General features: G+C 57.8%; 1 protein-coding gene across 3 annotated transcripts; it reads left to right on the forward strand.

Moving 5' to 3' along the window:
• Positions 1–1,463: 1,463 nt before the first annotated feature.
• AMOTL2 (angiomotin like 2) lies at positions 1,464–18,711 on the forward strand. 3 transcript variants are annotated; one of them, XM_029214770.1, is made up of 10 exons: positions 1,464–1,661; positions 4,189–4,983; positions 7,717–8,014; positions 9,048–9,192; positions 9,540–9,632; positions 13,297–13,592; positions 14,371–14,675; positions 15,456–15,673; positions 16,240–16,419; positions 17,167–18,711. In XM_029214770.1, exons 2-10 carry the CDS (start codon positions 4,250–4,252, stop codon positions 17,223–17,225), a joined length of 2,328 nt encoding a protein of 775 aa, XP_029070603.1. In that variant the 5' UTR covers positions 1,464–1,661; positions 4,189–4,249; the 3' UTR covers positions 17,226–18,711. The 3 variants fall into 3 exon arrangements, with proteins under 3 accessions (XP_029070603.1, XP_029070601.1, XP_029070602.1); XM_029214768.1 differs by lacking the exon at positions 1,464–1,661 and adding an exon at positions 2,314–2,334; XM_029214769.1 differs by lacking the exon at positions 1,464–1,661 and adding an exon at positions 2,314–2,334 and having other exon boundaries at positions 16,243–16,419.
• Positions 18,712–19,210: the final 499 nt, after the last annotated feature.

Below are 19,210 nucleotides of genomic sequence, written 5' to 3' on the forward strand. Positions count from 1 at the left end.
GCAAAGCATGGCACACTGAAACGAGGTACTCCTGTGTTTGAAACACAATATTTGGCTTCCAAGTAAATCACACACACATACACACATTTTGGGGGAGGGTTTTATTAAAAATTAACAATGTCCCTGGCTAGTAAACAGCTCTTTGAACTTACCAAGTTTTCTTGTCCCAGTCCCTTCCAGTGAATCTCGCAATTGCAAACTCCACCGTGAGGGGAGGTGGAGAGGACCCAGTCAGGGCTGGAAGTCAGCCCTCATTCTCAGGATGGACAGGGGCCTGGGCCTCACACATGGAGGTGTTGAGAGGCCCAGTGTGGTGAGGGCCCAGGAGGATCTGTCAGAGCAGGCTTTCAGAAAGGGGGGTTTCCACCGGCACAGATGGACCAGCCTAGTGCAAAGGCTGGGGAGGAAGGGTCCCAGGGGCAGAGGCCAGAATTCCATCCAGAGGGGGAACAGCAGAAGCAGCAGAAGTGGACACAAGGGAGGGCTCCTGGCTGGCAGGGTTGTGGACGGAAATGAAGAAACCAGAACAGAGAGAGGGCAGATGAAGAGAGGAGGGCTCCCAGGGCCTTCCCTGTACACCTAGGGAACCTGGATTCTGGTGGCTGCGGAAAAGTTCTGGGAATGAGAACCTGCAGCCCGCTGGCTACCTGGCTTCATCACTTACTCTCTGTGTGACTCCTCATTTATAAAACACGGGTGATAACAGAAATCCCTGGGAGGATAACTGGAAGGGCTGGATGGGACGACCAGGCCCAAGAAGCACGGCGCGCGCTTTCCGTAAAGGGCTGCTCCTCACTAACTTCTTCGGGAAGAACTGGACAAAGCACCTGGCGGCGGGTGATTCAGCTAGTTAAGTGGATCAAATTAACCAAGTTTTTCAACCCAGATTCACCCTTCCTGTAGAGACAGATCCGAAAAGAGCTGGCGAAGGTGTTTGTAAACAAGAAAAGTGCAATTCGAAGGTTGCCGCCGGCGACAACCAGCGAGGCTTAGGGCTGGAAGCAAGAGTCATCTCTTCCCCGGGGGCAAGGTTCAAGCCGAGCACATGGGGACATCTTTGCAGTCCTCCCTCCCCGTACACAACACACACACACACACACACACACCAAGCCCCCTCACCCCCAACCACGTCCCGAAGCAACACCCAGAGTCCCTCGGGGGCATGCGATGTATAGCCCACTGTGTCGTCCGGCCAATGGAGCTGGCGGAGAGAGGAAGGCAGGGACGTGGTTGGACGAGGTCAGGGGCCAAGTTGGACTCAGTCCCCAGCAGCTCCGAAGGCAGAGCAGAGGGTGCAGGCCGGGAAGGGTCGCCGCGAGTCCAGGAGGCCGCGGCCTCCGGGTCCTCAGCGCCGCCTCCCCGGAGGAAGGCGGGGGCGGGGAAGAGGGGGTGGGAGGAGGCGGAGGGCGGAGGAGGGCGGCGCGCTGCGAGGTTATTTGTGGTTCGCTTTGATCCCGAGGGGGAACCTGAAACTCTCACATTCCTGGCATAGCAGCCGCCTCCGGCGCTGGCCGACCCTGGGTCTGCGTGCTGGGGCCCAAGCGGCCAGAGCGTCGGCGCCACGGCCGAGAGCACACCTCAGCCGCCGCGCTGAGCCGAGCCGGGCCGGGCCGGGCCGGGTCGTCGGGTCTGACAGCGCCGAGCACCCGCGGGCCGCTGCGGTAAGGAAGGCCGCTCGGCGCTTTGGGGAGCGCGCGGGACCGCAGAGACTCGCCCCAGCCGAAGCCCGAGCCCCGCCGCAGCCTGGGCTTTTCCGGGAGCGGGAGCGGAGCGGACCCAGCGTCCTCCAAGGCACAGCGCGCCTTTCCCGGCAGCCGCGAAGCAGGGCAAGGACCGCTCCGCCCGGGGGTGTCTCTCGAAGGCGCGCGGGTCTGCTGGGGCTGGAGGAGGGGGGCAGCCTCTGGGGAGAACGTAGTGGGTGTTTGGGGTCGCGGGTCGGGAAGAGGGGATGCCAGGGGATGCGGATCTGGGCGGAAGGCGCCGCTTGGAGCTCAGTTTGCAGCGCCCTGGGGGCTGATTTGGTTAGGTAGGGGTTACAGGTGTCTTTGCCCCCCAACTAGCCCAAGAATTCCTCTTTGTCTTCCTTGGAAAATCCTCTCTTGAGCCACGGTCCGGCTCTCACTTAGAAAGAATGCAGCTTGCCGTCCAGCCCGCTGACGTCAGCGCTGGAGCATTTGGAAAACAAAGAGGGCTCGGGAGGGAGGGAGGGAGGCGGCTCCACGACGCTTAAAGACCTCTCCGGACCACGGGCTACCATCGTCCACGCAGCTCCCGGCGCAGCGGCGGCCACCGGGTGCTCGTAGTCAGCCAGGAGTCCGGGTAGGGCGAGATGAGGTGCGGTCTGACTAGAGACCCTCGCTTTGGTTCCTTAGGTGAGCGTGAGCCCAGGCAAAGGCCGGAGTTGCGTGCTTGCTTAGAAGAGGGTGTTTCAGAGACCTGGGCGCGCTAGTGCAGCAGGGGTGCACGGCCCGGGTCGCGGGCGCAGATTTTAGTAACGGCTCAGCTGAAAGGATGTGCATCCGAGGGTCTTGACCGGGACAAACGCGGGATGAGAGGCGCGGGAGGTGTTCCCTGCACCCAGGCACACTGTTGGTGGGGAGAGGGCCTGGAATCTGTCCGGAAAGCTGCATTCTCCGGTCCTCCTCGGCTGCAGTCAGCCCAGACAGTGATTAACTTAGGAATGCCCGGTGGATGAAACGCTAGGGGGAATTGATTCCGGTTTGTTTTGCCTCGGGTAGCTCTAGAGTCTTGCATCTCCCCTCCTTGTGTGTTTGGGGCGGGGGGAATGAGGGGGTGCCAGGAAGGATGAATACAGAGTACCCTCCAGATGCATCTCCCTCTCCCCGGTTTTGGGCAGCTGGGAGGAGGGAGTGGAATGGCTGCTCTGCCAGTTGGCCAAGCCCTAACTTGAGCAGGGCACTGGGGCTAGTTTTGGGGCAGAGGAGGGGCTGCGTTCCTCCTACTGTCCTCCTCCCGTGCACACAGGACCTCTGGAGGTGTGGGTTTTGTTTGGTCTTCCCTGAATCCCAGTTTGGAGGTCTGTGGTAGAGGAGGCTGTGGAAAGGAAGCTGGGTGAGGTGGGCAGCCTGCCAGGCCATGAGCCACTGGGAGCCCAGGCTCAGAAGGGAACACCTTCCGCAGGAGATATTATCTCCCTGCAGTTTAGGCTCAGAGCCCCCAGCCCCAGGTTCCTGCAGCCAAGAGCCTCCCCGCTCGCTCCCTTACTTCTTCAGTCGGCTCAAGTGGTGTTACCGATGTCAAGATGCTGATGGCCCATCATCCCCTGCGTGCCTAGAGGGCCATCAGGGCACATCCAAGGAGCAAGTGTGTGTGTAGCTGGGGGTGGTAATCATAAAATCGAAGACATCGTGCCACCCTTTCTTTTTATCTGGAGCACGTGTGCACTTACTGTCAGCGTACAGACTATGTGACTGGCCCACAAACCTTGATGGGTGGCACCTTTTTGCCTCATCTCACAAAACCATTGTCCTATTATAGTCTCTCTTCTTTCATCCCTTATTCACCAATCCAGATGCATTTTTTCCTTCTTCCTGTTCACCTTGCAGAGTGACTGCCATGACAGGGAGGGCTCAGCAGAGTAAAGGGTGGTGAGTTAGCTGTGCCAAGGCATGCTTCATCCTAGACGGTCCTGGGGGCTGTTTGCCTAGGGCTTCTACCAGGCTGGAATCATTCTTTATCACCTGCCAATAAACTGGGGCCCTGTCCACCCCTGGACTGGAAGGCTCAGTGGTTAGAGCTGAATTAGGCCTGCGCTAGAGTCACTCATCAGGCTCTTTGATGGGAAGCTGACTGCAGGAGGCCAAGGTTCCTGGTGTCTAGGTTATTGGTGTTTTTCTCTAGGCACAGTAAGTCTCCATGAATATGATTATAATGGCAGTCCTTTGCCAGGGATTTACAGTACACCAGGAGCTCAACAGCCATTGCCTGTTTTAATTCTCAACTCTGTGAGGCTAGCATTATTCTTTCATATTTCCGATGGAGAAACGGAGGCTCAGAAGTTAAGTGACTTGCCTTAATCAGTAGATGGCAGCATTGGCAGTTGAACCCAGGCTTGTGTGCCCCTCCATAGCCTTGCTCTTTACCATCATGCCTTTGACCAGACAGTAATGGAAAGTCCCCCCCTTTCCCATGTGCCCCCACTGAGTGGTCTTCTTTCTCTCCTCCCAGGTGCTCTGGGGCCAGGTGCTGCTGGCCTTTGTCCAGGCGGTTGTGTGCAAGCCCAGGAAGCATGAGGACACTGGAAGACTCCTCGGGTACGGTCCTGCACCGCCTCATCCAGGAGCAGCTGCGCTATGGCAACCTGACCGAGACCCGCACGCTGCTGGCCATCCAGCAGCAGGCCCTACGGGGTGGGGCTGGGGCTGGGGGCACAGGGAGCCCCCAGGCCCCCCTGGAGATCGTGGCCCCCGAGGACAGTCAGGTGCTGCAGCAGGCCACAAGGCAGGAGCCCCAGGGCCAGGAGCACCAGGGCACCGAGACCCACCTGGCAGAGAACAGCCTCTACCGGCTGTGCCCACAGCCTGGCAAGGGCGAGGAGCTGCCCACCTATGAGGAGGCCAAAGCCCACTCGCAGTACTATGCGGCCCAGCAGGCGGGGCCCCAGCCACATATGGGGGACCGGGATCCCCGCGGGGCCCCAGGTGGCATTCGGAGGCAGGATGAGGCCCTGCGTGAGCTGAGGCACGGGCACGTGCGCTCCCTGAGCGAGCGGCTCCTGCAGCTGTCCCTGGAGAGGAACGGGGCCCGTACCCCCAGCCACATGAGCGCCTCCCACAGCTTCCCCCAGCTGGCCCGCAACCAGCAGGGACCCCTGCCCAGGGGCGCCCCTGCAGAGGGCCCGGAGCCCCGCGGACCTCCACCTCAGTACCCACACATCGTGCTAGCTCATGAGACCACCTCCGCTGTCACCGACCCGCGGTACCGCACCCGTGGCAGCCCGCACTTCCAGCATGCGGAAGTAAGGTAACTGCCCGCCTCGGTCTTCAAGCTCTTGGCTTCCAGCGTAGTTCTCCCAGGGTGAAGAGCCTCCAGAATCCTGGCGAGCTCCAGAGGAAGGCCGATGATACCCTCTCCCTCCCAAGATGGGAGCTAATGCTGGAAGGAAAGAGGGATTTAGCCAGGGTCACATGAGAACTTAGCGGCATCCCTTGCTTTAATTTGGAGGTGGACACCATTGTCTAATTGTCTGTAGCAGTTGAGTAACTAGGGTTTTCAGAGGCTATGAATTACAGCAGGGGGTTAAAGGTTGGGTTTCAGAAAGAACTTGCAAAGACAAGGGTTGGGAATCATTGCCAAGCTGTTTCCAAGTTAAGTGGGAAGAAGGTGGAACCTCCTTCTCTGGAGATTTCTAAGAACAAGTGGACATGTTTGCTTTCTGTGATTACTGGGAGGCATTCCTAACTGTAGGCAGGAAGAAAGGACCAGATGGCCTCCTTAGGCACCTCTCCCCGCTCCTGCACCAGGGCGGGAGCTGCCCTGTCCCTACCATTCATTTCCTTTCATGTTTTTCTGTGTGGTCCATGTGGCTGGAGCCTGGAGTGGGAGAGGATTCTTGGTCCAGGTGAGCCCCTTTCTGTGGAGGCTCCGGAGAGGCTGCTGGGGGGGGAGGGCTTAGTGTTTGATTCTCAGTGTGAAGGGAAGCCTTTAGAGGATGCGATTTGGCTTGCCTTTTTAAAACGGTTCCTCTGCTGCATGTAGAGAATGGATTCTAGAGGCTAGAATGGAAGCAGGGATTCCCGGGAGGGGCAGGAAGCCCAGATAGTTTGCAGAAATAGGGTTCCTAGAAATGAGGCAATCGCTTGGCCCCGCACCTTCTCCTGAGAAGCTGACACATGCCCTTTTCACACGCCCTGCATCTCCCCCGCACAGGGGTCCAGGAAGCCCCACCAGAGGAGCCTGAAGGTTTGCAGACTCCCTCTTCCTCTGATGGCCCAAGGTCCAAGTCTGGTTCTCTTCGTGCCTGCTGAGTCCTCATTTAGTCACCCACTTTCCCACTGTGTGCCCGTTCCCGGGAAAGATGGCTTTCTTAGCTCTCGAGAAATGAGTGACGTGATAGCTTGGAATGAAGGGACCAGAAGATGGAGCCTGTGGGTTTTCGCCACCCTCCACCTCCCAGGCCCCCCTACCTTATCTCCTTTCTCAGGGCTCCGTCCTGGGAGAGTTTCGGAAGCTGAGTCGTGGTTTCTTCTCTTGGACCAGCCTTATTGAGCCCTGTCAGGAAAAGATAATATCGTGGAAAGGAAGTAGACTGTTTGCAGGAGAACAAAAAAAGAGGGAGGGGGAGGGGCGAACAAGGGGAAGGGAGAGCAAGTGTGAAGGAAAGGAGGCTGTATTCTTTCTTGGAGCCAAGTCATCCCCAAAGAATGCCATTTGTGTCTGCCTGGCCCAGGGCAGGGGGAGCAAGTTCAAGAAGCAACCCCAAGATGCCACATTTAGCAGCACAGGGAGAGTTTGCACATTCCAATGGGGACCCTCAGCTCTCACTGGAAGCTCTACCTTGGGCAGTAAGAGAAATACATCTGCCAGCCTCTCCTTTGGCTGATCCGATGAGGCTTGTTTTCTGGGAACTGGGGGCAGGGACTGTTCTTATAGCCTAGGGTCATAAGAGGGGCAGGGGAGCCCGGAGTCTGGAGGGGGAAGGATGAAGGGGAGGGATGAGGGGAAGGGCAGGCATAAGTGCTGAGGTGATGGACTCATGTGGGGCTTCTGGGACTTGGGAAAGTTCCTGGTGAAACTGAGGCCATCACCTCTTTTACACTTAGAGCCACAAGGCCCCAGAAAGGCTCTGTGACCCCACAGGCCTCTTACTCTTTGCTCCTTCCCTTGACATGGGGCCCTGAGGCTGACGTTATACCAGTAGGACATTGTCCCTAAACTCAGGCTATTGTCATAGTCCTGAGGCAACCACTATGCCCCAGAAAATCCAGTGTTTGGGTCACATTTACTCTTTGAGCAGAGAGTACGCTGTGGTCTCCACTAGGAGAGACGGAGGATGGGCCGTCATTGTGGGAACGCCCACTGCAGGCCCAGCACTCTGCCAGGCAAATGTAGCCCTCACAAACCCCCTTGAGGCTGAGAGCCTTACTTTCATGATTGAGCAGAGTCCTGCCGCACCATGGGCTTAAACACTGGAGCTGGAGTTTGAATGCCTATTTTGTCAGACTCTGGAGCCCAGACTCTACCCCTGACATCTGTCTCGCCGCTCTAACCTTAGCCGCAGTCTTCTAAAAATGTTTCTTCAAGGGGTGACGGGACCCAAAATAGGAGGGAGAAGAAGTGCGTGTGAGCGCAGGGCCTGACACCAGGGGCCGGAACAGACACCAAGTGGCCCAGGGGCCTGGAAGTTTGTGTGTTCACTCATGATGGATGTGACCTCCACACTCAGAAAGCCTTCTATTGATGAGAAGGGTCAGGAGTGCACTTTTCAAGATCTCTTCTTTAAGCTCGGGTTGCTAGGTCTGCTCAGGCTGATCCCCAGGGCCTCGGCCACAGTGAGGCTGGGCATGAAATAAGCATGCTCATGTTAATCCCCTCCAGCCCTGCTCCCCTGGCCCTTGAAGGTCTTGGGGACGCCATGTGGAAAGGCCTTCCCCACCAGTCGCTGCCTCACACTGTGGGGAGGCTGTCTGCCCAAGAAGGTTGGGGCGACTCGGGGTGGCTTCTCGGTCTCTGAGCACCTACTCTTCTGTTCCCCAGGATCCTGCAGGCCCAGGTGCCCCCTGTGTTCCTCCAGCAGCGGCAGCAGTACCAGTACCTGCAGCAGCCCCAGGAGCACCCCCCGCCCCCATCCCCGGCTCCCCTCAGCCAGGGCCTGCTAGGCTCCCTCAGCCTACCAGGGTTGGAGGCCCCAGCAAGCACCCAGGCCTCCTCGGGCAGTGCCCACCTGGCCCAGATGGAGACTGTGCTGAGGGAGAATGCCAGGCTGCAGAGGGACAACGAGAGGCTGAAGAGGGAGCTGGAGAACTCGGCAGAGAAGGCCGGCCGCATCGAGAAGGTAGGCCCTGCTGGGGCCTCGGAGGGGCAGGGGGAAGAAGGGACCCCGACGGGGCTGGCCTGGCTGGGCTTCTCAGCCGTCCCTCAGCCCCCGCCCCCATCCCTCGTGCACCCTCCCTGGCTGACTCCAGACAGCTGGGGAGCAGCCGGCACAGCAGGCCTGGAGCATGAGCTGTTGCTGCCCAATGGTGATTAGAAAGAGCCCATTCACGGCTCCCTCACACTCGCACCCTTCCCCTGCACACACCCCCTCCCGTGGACACCTCCCACAGAGAGCCCTTTGTATCCCCCACACAACAGCAAGTCTGTTCCAGGCCAGCCCTGGCCACAGAGGAAGCCCCTCCTCTTGGAAAAAACGAGCGACTTATTGGAATCACAGGCCAGCGAAGAGCACGTGCGGAACCTGCCAGCCGCCAAGTGGGAGGGGCAGCCAGGCTGGCCCTCTGGGGTGGATGGCGGTGGCTGGAGAGGCAAATCCTCCAAGCAGAGGCAGCTCAGGCTGGGGTCTGGTGCTCCCTTCTTAGTGAAGGGTTACCAGCTGTGCGCTTAGCCTTAGCAGGTGGCCTCAGGCCTCCCGAGGCCATCCTGTGGTGTCCAAGATAAGTCCACCCTCCAGACCGTGGTTGGAGTCTGAGTGCCCACTCCTGGGCCCATTGTGCTCAGATTTCTCAGTAGAAGCCAGACAAAAGGAAGATGCTTCTTTCTGGACAGTGGGCCCCAGAAAACTGCGCTTAGTCACGCTGCAGGCAGCCACTTCCAGAGAACCTGGCCTTGGGTTTGCTCAGGACCTTGGGACAGTTGAAGGGACCCTCGCTTGCCTGTTCCAGCAGTCTGGTCCACCTCTAGAGGCTACAGGCTGCAGCCCGTCCCACCAGAACTAGGTGGATTTTTTTGCTGTGGCTTTTGATCCTCTCCTCTCTCACCCTTTCTGATGGAGAATAGCAGATCAGCCGGGGTCTGTGGAGGGGACCTTGATGCCACTCCCTCCCTGGGAGCTATCCCCTTCCTTCATCTCTGCTGTCTGCCTCTTGCAGCTGGAGAGCGAAATCCAGCGGCTCTCTGAGGCCCACGAGAGCCTGACGAGGGCCTCTTCCAAGCGGGAGGCCCTGGAGAAGACTATGCGGAACAAGATGGACAGTGAGATGAGGCGGCTGCAGGACTTCAACCGGGATCTGAGAGGTGAGGACGGCTTACCCAGGTGGAGGGGTGGGGAGTGCCTGCGGACAGCTTGATCCCACTGTTCTAGGGAATAATTCAGAATCTGTCCTCTGCAATAATAGTATAAATCGACTCAAAGGAGACTAGGCTGAGACTCCTTGGGGAGTCTTGTCTCTGTGTTCTAGACCTTAGGGCCCCTCATGGAGCTCCCACCCATGTGGCCCAGGATGACCTGGAGCTTCCCTACGAGCCCACCCCCAACTTGGAGAATGCAGCCCGACAGATAGGACCGAGGGGACACCTCAGCAGGCGGCTTCACCTGTATTCAAACATTTTTCCTTAAAACCTCTTTTCTTTATTTGAAACAGAGAGATTGGAATCTGCAAACCGGCGCCTGGCAAGCAAGACACAGGAAGCGCAGGCAGGCAGTCAGGACATGGTGGCCAAGTTGCTGGCTCAAAGTGAGTAGGGGTCCCACTCAGGAGCCTGGCCAGAGGTGTGGCCAGGACAGCCCCTCAGCACAGGGAGGATCGGCCTCCTCTGTCAAAGCAGTGCTTGGAGCTTGGGTTTACTGAATGTCTACTACACACCCAGCAGTGGACTAGACCTAGGGGAGGGGTAGTTTCTGAAGAGGAAAAAGATCTGGTTCTCTGTGTATTGGGGAAATCAGCGGATCCAGAGGGATAGCTGGGGAGCTGTGGTTTGCTGAGCTGTGGTGCTGACCATCGGTTCGGTGTCCTTCAGAAGCATGGGGGAGGCCAGAGAGCCTTGGAGACAGGTGAGATGAGAGAGAAGGAAGAGTCTGAGTCTCCCAGGGGGTGCCCGGGGGAATGCGGGAAGCTGGAGAGCATGGTGAGGCTGGGCCATAACAGGTGGAGGCACCAGCCAAAAATGGGGCGTAACCAACAGGGCAGCCCAAAGAAGGGGCTCAGGAGGATCCCCTAAAGAGGGTGGTCAGAGGCTTCTTGAAGAACAGATGAGTTCATTGTTGACTCATCCGTTCAGTCACTCATTTGTTCACTAGCACAGCTGTGCTGAGCCCCTGGCCGGCATGGAGCACAGCAGGAACAGGTCAGGAAGGTGCCAGGGCAGGGAGGTCAAGAGAGGCAGTGAGCTTGAGGAAGGAGCAGGGTCTTCCCACCCCGGATTTCAGGCAACAAGGGTGGCCTGGCCCCAGAGGCGAGATGAGGAGAGGTCCCCAGCAGCCTGAGAGAGGGGCTCTGTGGGGTAGCAGGGTGGGGAGCAGGCCACAGGTGAAGAAGCAGCAGGATAGCTCAAGTGGAGGTTCGAGCAGGGAGTTTGGGGGAAGGGGGAGGACAAAGGGAGCCCCGAGCTCAGCAGTAGGAAGAAGCTGCAGCAGTCAGAAGAGACAGAGAGGCAGTTATTTATTAAACTCCTCCTGTATGCTCTTACTACGTTCTATAGTGGTGTTAGGGTGTTTGCAAAGGAGTGGAGTGGGGGCGGCTGGTGTCCGGGCGAGGGTGGCTTCGAGGAAGGAGGAACACATTCAGAAAGCCTGCTGTGCTGAAGCTGGATACTTAGGGGTTGTCCAGAAGTGGAGGAGCAGCTTGAGGGCTGAGCTGTGCTGGCAGCACCTCCCTCCTCAAGGAGGGCTCGGCCCTGAACAGGGCCGACCGGAGCCCAGCACTGAAGGGCTGGGGGGTAGGGGTGGGCAGGGGGCAGGCGGGGCTGTACTGGCGGGAGGCGATGACTTAGGGTCTCTGGGAGGTGGGGAGGGGACGGCCCCGGGGGTCCCGTTTGGAGTCCGGGGAGGGCGGGTTTCTGGAAGGAGGCAGAATGGGGCGCCCTGTAGTAGAGGGCCGACTTTGGGGGCCGGGCTCTGCCAAAGAAAGGAAGTCACCGGCGGGTTTCTGGGAGCGGGCAGGGGAGGGGCGAAGGGGGAGGCCGGCCTGGAGGCGTTTCCGCTCCCCGGGGAGCGAGCGCCAGGCTGTTCTTGGCTCCGGGCTGGAGCCATTAATCTGGCAGCGGCGGGTGACCTGGATGCCAGGCATTCCTGAGCCCGGGCTGTTCCGCTGCGCCCCGCCCCACCGCCGCCGCCGCCGCCGCTCCCTCCCGCGCCCCGCCCGCCCGCACTGCGGGAGGAGGGAGGACACTGGGACAAAGGGACTGGGACGTGCCGGTGGGGCCTCGCTTTCCCAGGGGGAAAGGCCTTCTGCTCCCTCCACTGCTCGCTCGCCCTTGGCCCCTCGCCCTGTCTCCCTGATTCGCGGCCACCCCGCCTGGGAGCGCCCCCGCCCCCTGCCCGCCAGACAGGCCCAGGGTTTTATCCTGGTGGCTGGGAATGGCCAAGGTCTCAGACTTCCCAGCCCCTACCGGGGCCTTAGAGGTGTGGGAGGTGGCAGGAACTTCTGGAAGCCAAAGGCTGGGTCCTGGGGATCCTCCCCAAGGGCTGACGGAAGCCATGCAGCCCTTCCTTGCTCCCAATAGCCATGGGGAAACCAGAATTCTCAGGGAAGATGCCTCTGGTTGATCTCACCTTTTTTCTGGAGTCAGTCAACACTAGTAGGGAAGTGTGGCCACTATCGCCAGTGCCATCTGCTTTTCCTACTAGGCAAGCCATACAGACCTCCAGCTCAGGTCAGGCCCTGTCCTCCCTGGGGAGCTGACCTTCAGTCCTGAGGCCTGGTTCTCCCAGCCCTGTCCCCCTTGGGCAGTTTCTTCCCACTGAGCCTCAGATTCTGAGGCTGTAAGATGGGGCCATCATAGACTGGGATGAGATGCAAACTCTGTAAGCTGTTGGGCTCTGTGAAGCCTGCCAGGATGGGGTCACTACCTCCAGGTCCAAAGTCCCAGTCAGCACTCCCGCCTGCCCCCTCCACTCCATCAGGGGTCAGGCCAGCTTGGGATGAAAGGCTCAATTTCAGTGTTACTGAGCTCTGCCATCTTTTCCCTCCACCCCAAAGAATGAGGCCAGCCTGGACCCAGCCTTCTGAAATCCAGCGTGAACCAGAGCTGACCTGGGTCAGTCGCCTGTGTCCTCCCTCTCTGCCCCAGGGCCCTGAGTAAATGAATCCTCCCTTCTGCCTGCCAGGTCCCAAGCCTTCACTCGTCTGTTCCAGAGCTTGTACTGTCCTATGTGATAGGTATAAAGATTAAAGATGGCTCAAAGATCAAAATTAATTAAAATTAAATAAAATGAAGAATTTGGCTCTTCCCTCACACTAGCCACGCTTCCAGTGCTCAGTAGCCCCGCATGCCTAGTGGCTACTGCACTGGCTGGCACGGTGTAGGACCAGCCCATTACGACAGGAAACTCCACTGTGCTATGATAGTGCTGCCCTAGAGAGTGCCTTTGAGTCCACCAGGCAGGCCCCAGAGCCTCTGCCCTCCAGCAAGGCGGGAAGCCCACACACTCTGCGGGTAGGGGCACCTGGGTCCGCAGAGTGAGCCCTGGAGCCCACTTCAGCAGCCCTCTAGGTGTGAGGGCCTCACACCACAGCCAAGCAGCCTAATCCGTCAGAGGCAGGCTGACTTGGGTCCCCATCCTGGCAGCACCATTCACCTCCTATGTTTCCTCCCCTTTAAGTTGAGGGGTCACAAATCCTGCCTCAAGGGACTGTTACTGGAGGCTTTGGTGGAATAAGATGTATAAGTGCCTGGCTCCTGGGGCAGCACACGGTGGTCTCTTCCCCTCTCCTTGATTCTTCCACTTGAATGATGACCACACGACAGTCCACCTGAGCCTCCGTTTTCTCATCTGCAAATGGGCGTCACAGTTCCTACCGGTCCAGTCTCTAGTGTCACCGTGAGGCTCGAGGGGAACTGTGAATGTGTTTTGGAAATGGTGACACCTGGCACAAGAGGGCAGTGTTTGGGGCTCTCTCTTGGCAAGACCATGTCCCAGCAGAGGAGCAGTGTAGCCCAGTGACTACTGCAAGGGCCCCGGCCTGGCACTCTCATTTACTCATGACTTAACCTGAGCCTCAGTTTCCTGGCCCATGCAATGGGGTTAATAAGGGTACCTAACTCGTAGGTTGCGGGGAGGATAAGATGCAGTCATGCTGCTGCAGTGGTCAGCCCAGAGCCCAGTACGTGGGGGGCGCTCCGTGGGGCCAGCGAGGTGGCTGCCGTCACTGACCAGGCCCCCCCTCTCCGTCCCTGCAGGCTACGAGCAGCAGCAGGAGCAGGAGAAGCTGGAGCGGGAGGTGGCACTGCTGCGCGGAGCCATCGAGGACCAGCGGCGGCGGGCCGAGCTGCTGGAGCAGGCTCTGAGCAATGCCCAGGGCCGGGCGGCACGAGCCGAGGAGGAGCTGCGGAAGAAGCAGGCCTACGTGGAGAAGGTGGAGCGGCTGCAGCAGGCCCTGGGGCAGCTGCAGGCTGCCTGCGAGAAGCGTGAGCAGCTGGAGCTACGGCTGCGGACGCGCCTGGAGCAGGAACTCAAGGCCCTGCGTGCGCAGCAGGTGAGCTGGGAAGACCCACGGAGGTGGCAGAACTGGAGCAGCATCAGAGGAGGCCAGCTCGGGAGCCCCTGCTGAGATCCAGGCCGAGCCCCCTTGGAAAGCCAGGGTGATCTGTGCCGGCCTTGCTGAAGGCCCCTCCCAGCCACCAGTCTTAGCAGAGGCTTTGCCACGGGGCCATGTGCCGACCTCGGGGACGCAGGACTTGGGCCTCTGTCCTCAGCAGCAGCACAGGTTGGCACACTTGGTCTCTAGAGAAAGTCACTCAGGAGCATTGATGGAGGAGACTAGCCACCTCTTGTGTGTCTCCTCAGGGTCCTGGGAGAGGATAGTCACCCAGATCCTGAGTCTTTATCCTCACTTTGGACTGTGTGAATAGCTCTTGTGTTTACAGACCAGATAGGGTTCTGTCTCCACTCCCAACCTTACCCTTCCCACAGAGATAGGGTGACCAGACCTCCTGGATTGCCCAGTTCTGTCCTAGTTTACACCAGTTGTCCCAGTGTCATTGAGTTGCACCCCTTTCCCGGATTGGAAGATAATTTATGTGGTCGCTATGCAAAGGCAGACCTCATCTTCTCACACCCTTGGCCGCAGGATTTGGGGCGGGGGTGCGGGGACCCACACCTCCCCTTTGTCTCTGGGTGGAAGCGGGCTGCGAAGAGTGTACGGGGAGGCTGACCAAGCCCAAGGCTCGGTGATAGTCCTCCTGTGGAGGCAAAGACCTGTGGCCGACGCGCCCCAGCTGCCGCCCCTGACCACGGTGCTCCTCTCTCTGCAGAGACAGGCGGGCAGCCCCAGTGGTGGTAGCGGTGGTGGGTCCCCGGAGCTCAGTGCCCTGCGGCTGTCAGAGCAGCTACGAGAGAAGGAGGAGCAGGTCCTGGCACTGGAGGCCGACATGACCAAGTGGGAGCAGAAGTACTTGGAGGAGCGTGCCATGAGGCAGTTTGCTATGGATGCGGCTGCCACGGCTGCCGCCCAGCGCGACACCACTCTCATCCGGCACTCCCCCCAGCCCTCGCCCAGCAGCAGCTTCAACGAGGGCCTGCTCACCGGTGGCCACAGGCATCAGGAGATGGAAAGCAGGTTGGGCATTACAGGCTGGGTACCTGGGTGGGGGTAGGGGGGTGGCGATGTCAAGTCCCTGCCCCGTCCTTAATCCGTGATAAACACCCCTCGCCCCACCTGGCCTAACAATCCCTCCTACTTCTGAGCTGACCCCCGTGCTTTTGGCGTACCTGGCATCATACACGTATTCTTTCCCAGAGGTACCAACAAAGTCCTTGGTCTGCCCAGGAGACCCCACTGTTGGATGCCATCCAAGGCTCTGGGACTCTATCCCCTCCCCCTCCCCCATGTAAATCAGAGAGTAAGACTTTCCTACTGAGTCCACACCATGTACCACCCCCAGAAGGAATGTGGCCGAGGCCCCCGGCCTGGGGGTAGCTAGTATTTTCTCTCCAAAAACAATTTCAGAGGCCCCACAAGATTTCCATTTAACCTATACCTGGCTCAAAAGCACAAGCACGTTGACTGAGCCCATTTGGTCAACAGCCCTGGGGGTGATCCTCCAGGACAGGGATTGTACCATTGCTGTCATTGGATGAACCCAGAACCTGCCCTTTGATGACCTGCCTTTGCTGGTGTGAGAAGGGCCCAGCACTTCACGCATGGGCAGTTTTCAGAGCATCCAGTTCCAGAGCTGTGATGGCATTTCTGAAGGCCCCCTCCTGCCCCTGCTGCAAGGCCAGGAGAGCCCAGCCTGGTTGTAGGAAAGGCTTTCCCTCCAACGTCTACAAGGCGGGAAGGATGGGGGCTGTTGGATCTGTAGGTCTGAAGATGCAAGCATGACCTCTCACCCCTCAGGTTAAAGGTGCTCCATGCCCAGATCCTGGAGAAGGATGCGGTGATCAAGGTCCTTCAGCAGCGCTCCAGGAAGGATCCTGGCAAGGCCACCCAGGGCTCCCTGAGGCCCGCCAAGTCGGTGCCATCTATCTTCGTGGCTGCAGCAGCAGGGGCCCAGGGCTGGCAAGGGCTCTCCTCCAGCGAGCGGCAGGTGGATGCCCCTGCCCGGCTGGCTGCAGGTGAGAGGAGGCCGGTAAGCGGCAGAGGCAGAGGCTAGGGTGTCCTCAGGCCTTTCCTCTCAGAACTGAGGCTCAGAGGAGCCAGGGCGTCCCAGCCCCTCACCCAGGGAAGCTGGTTTATACTCTGGCTCCAGTGATCCTGCAGCCCACAGCTGTCCCCCTGGTGTGAAGAGGCAGGCTGTAGCCCCCATCTCTGGAAATTCCACCACCCTGGCCCCAGCCACTTACCATCTAAGTAAAAATAGAGCTCCCTGTACAGATGTACCTTCTGGGCCAGCCCTTCCACTCCCCCTTCTAAGCAGATGCCACAGAAACCTGAGAGTCCCTACTGGTTTTAAGATTTAATCTACACCCCTTTAAGAAAGCCTCTTCTACTCGAAGTTTTTGGAACCCAATCCAACCTGATAGTTATTCCCATTTGGAAACAGGAGCGTTTAGTTGTAATCGAAGTTCTTGCAAATCGAGAGCAATTCGCATCCCTAATAGGTACTGTTAAGTAGGGGTGTTCTTCCTGGGGGCTCCATCTTATGGACAAGGCAATAACTGTGAACCTCCTGCCTTTCCAGCAGACAGGGCCCCAGCGGAGGAGCCAGTGGCCGAGGCTCCCCTAGCTGCCCACGCCAAACATGGGAGCAGGGATGGGAGCACCCAGACTGACAGCCCCCCAGACAGCGCCACCGCCTGCCTGGGCCTGGAGCCCGACGGCCTTCTGGGGTGCAGCAGTGGCCAGAGGACAGCCTTGTTGGGTAAGTCCCCTTCCCCCCCACCCCCGACTTCTCTGCGGGGCTGAGGGCATGTTGGGGTGTGAATTGGGGCCCCTGACCCTTTATTCCCAGACCCGGCCCCACTCACTGCCCACACTCCACAGGGAGCCCTGCACAGGGACGGGTGAGCAGGGTGTGAGGCCCACCACAGTACATGAGAGCTGGTTGGATGCATGAATAGGGGAACTGAAAACCCTGATTACAGACAGATCCACCTGGGAAGCTCTTTATCTTCTCTTTGGAAGTCTTCTTTTATTGCCAGTCTAAATATCTAAGATAATGGAGCTTGGTGAGTTACCCTTCCACTCAAGTTAGGAGACTTTGTTTAAAAAGAATCCGGGAAGGAGAAATTTGAGAAGATGCCATTACTGTGTTTGCTCCCTTTCACATTAGCCTTTGCATATTTGCCTGGCCTCACCATCTCAGAAAACCACAGGCATGAAAAGAATGCGGCAGCCTCCCTCCCTTGGGGCTCTCCACCCTCCCTCCGAGCCCTCCGACCAGTTCCAAGTTGTAAACAACTGTGTCTTCCACTCTGGAGGCTGGTGGTCTGGACCGAGAGCCCAGAGGGAGCAGAGCTTTGTGCTTAGGTTGGCCAAGTTATGGCGACCTGGGCAGCTGAGTTGGGAAAAGTTGGTGGAGATAGATCCTATCTTTCAAACGTGGTAGGATTTAAAAGAGCAGTGTGGTAATGCTCGTTGGCATGTGCCTGTGTTCTTATCTCTCCAGATTCTGTTGCTACATCCAGAGTCCAGGACTTGTCGGACATGGTGGAGATACTGATCTGAAGGAGGTGGTGCCTTGGGGACTCCGAACCACTCCCTGCTCTCCTCTGCCCTCTGCCACGTGGCCATTCCAGCAGCCCCGCCAGAGGCTGCTTCACCGTCCCCCAGCCCAGCACTCATTCCCACTGACCATCTGGTCCCAGGAGCTGAGGAAGGATGCTGCAGAGGAGAGGGGAGCTGTGAGCCGGCCCCCAGAAGACTCTGCTCCTTAGCCCCACATTCCTCCTGGGCCCACATGGAATGAGGACTGGACCTTAACCTGCTTGCAGCCCAAGGCTTGCTGCCAGGGTAACAACCAAAAGCTCAGAAGGGAGCAGCCCCTTCTGCACCCCCAGTGGACACTCGGGCAGAGGGGGACAAGATATGTTGATTTGGGGGCTGATTGCCAAGGATGGCTGCCCGTGGACGCCAGGTGGGCTGGTTTACTAGTCAGGCCTGGCTCAGTGTGGTCCCTCCAACCTCCTTAGCCCCTCACCACCTCCTTGGGCTCACCCACACTTGCATCTTGTGGGGCCCGTTGAGGCCACAGCCTCACCCCTTCACTTGGAAAGGACTGGGATGCGCCGTGTGGTTTGTATATAATTCCCTTCCTTGTGGAACAGAAGACTGAAGCGGGCCGCTTCAGATTTGTCCCCTCGTTCTGTGCTCCCATCTCTGCTGTCACGGTTCCGCCCAGTTATCTCCCCTTCTCAAGCCCTTGGCCCGTGATCCAGTTGATCCACGGGATATTGGCTGTCTTTTTCCCCATCTTGAACCCTTTTTGAAATGCCCACGTGACCCTCCCCCACCACCACCATCACCAGCCTCTTGAAATGGCTCCACAGCTCCTGTCCTTGGGACATCCTGTCAGTTTGGTTATGAGCCCTGAGCCAGGTGAAGTGAGCTACCACACAAGTCTGCTGTGGTGGGGTTCCCAGCACCAGTTCTCCCAAAGGAAACTGGAGACATGGCCTTGTTCTCATCAGGGTCTCTGTCCACCCACCCTGGAGGGATTGGGAGACGTGACTCAGATAGTCCTCTGAATGGAGCCCCCGTTACAGCATGGCGCCGTGAGGCTGGCTCCTCGAGCCACCCGTGCCCAGCGCCCTGAAGCAGGGCCGGCGCTTGAGAACTGGAGTGAAGCATCCAATGGCAGCCTGCCAGTGGCCGTGACTTTGACTTCTGGTCTTAAAGAGTCCCCCAGCTCAGCCCCAGGAGCGATTGGTGGGTTTTAGCAGTTTGTCTTGGCTGTTTTTAGTTCTCCTTGAATCTTTGTTGTTGTTTTTTTTTTTTCCTTTACCGTTTTTAGGTTTTATATGTGTTATTTTATTCCCATGGTTCCTCAAGTTTCCTTTTTAAACATTTGCATTTGCTGGACAATTGCATATTTTTTTAAATCTCCCTACCCCTCTTGAAAGCTGAAAAATGCATTTGGTTCATATGCATTGTTTACAAAGAAAAAAAGAAAAAAGAGAAAAAAAGGCAAAAAAATATTGTGGAAGAAAAAAAACAACTTAATATATTTTGGATTAATATTTGGTATTTCTTTTAAAGTATTTTTTTGTGCTGTGAACGTTTTCTGCCAAAGACCATGATGTGTGTCTGTATGTTTAAGTTATCGTAAATATTTAAAATGTAAACATGGCTGTTTTGTTATGCCACCCTGTACCAGGATTGCTGCTGCATTCCACTGGGTATAACAGTATTTTAATTAAAAAAAAAAAATTTAATTAAAAGCGGTGTCTTTGCACAGGTGAGAGACTACACTGAGAGGGAAAGGAGAGGGGGTAGGAACTTTGGGGGGGGCCGCCTGTGTCATAGTCCCCAACCACTCTCAGCACTGAGCTGGACCCCTACTCGTCCACCCCATGCTCCTGTATGCCTTGGTTCTTAAACACTGACCAGAGCATGTCCATAAACCACCAGCTCAGCGTGACTGCCATTTCTCATACAAGAGGAGTGAAGGCTGGTTTCCATTTTCTGATTGTGGGAAACCTTTGGGCAAGGCT

Source organism: Monodon monoceros, unplaced genomic scaffold (assembly GCF_005190385.1).
Source record: "Monodon monoceros isolate NGI ecotype Baffin Bay Population unplaced genomic scaffold, NGI_Narwhal_1 Super_Scaffold_11, whole genome shotgun sequence".
NCBI classification, from domain to species: Eukaryota; Metazoa; Chordata; class Mammalia; order Artiodactyla; family Monodontidae; genus Monodon; species Monodon monoceros.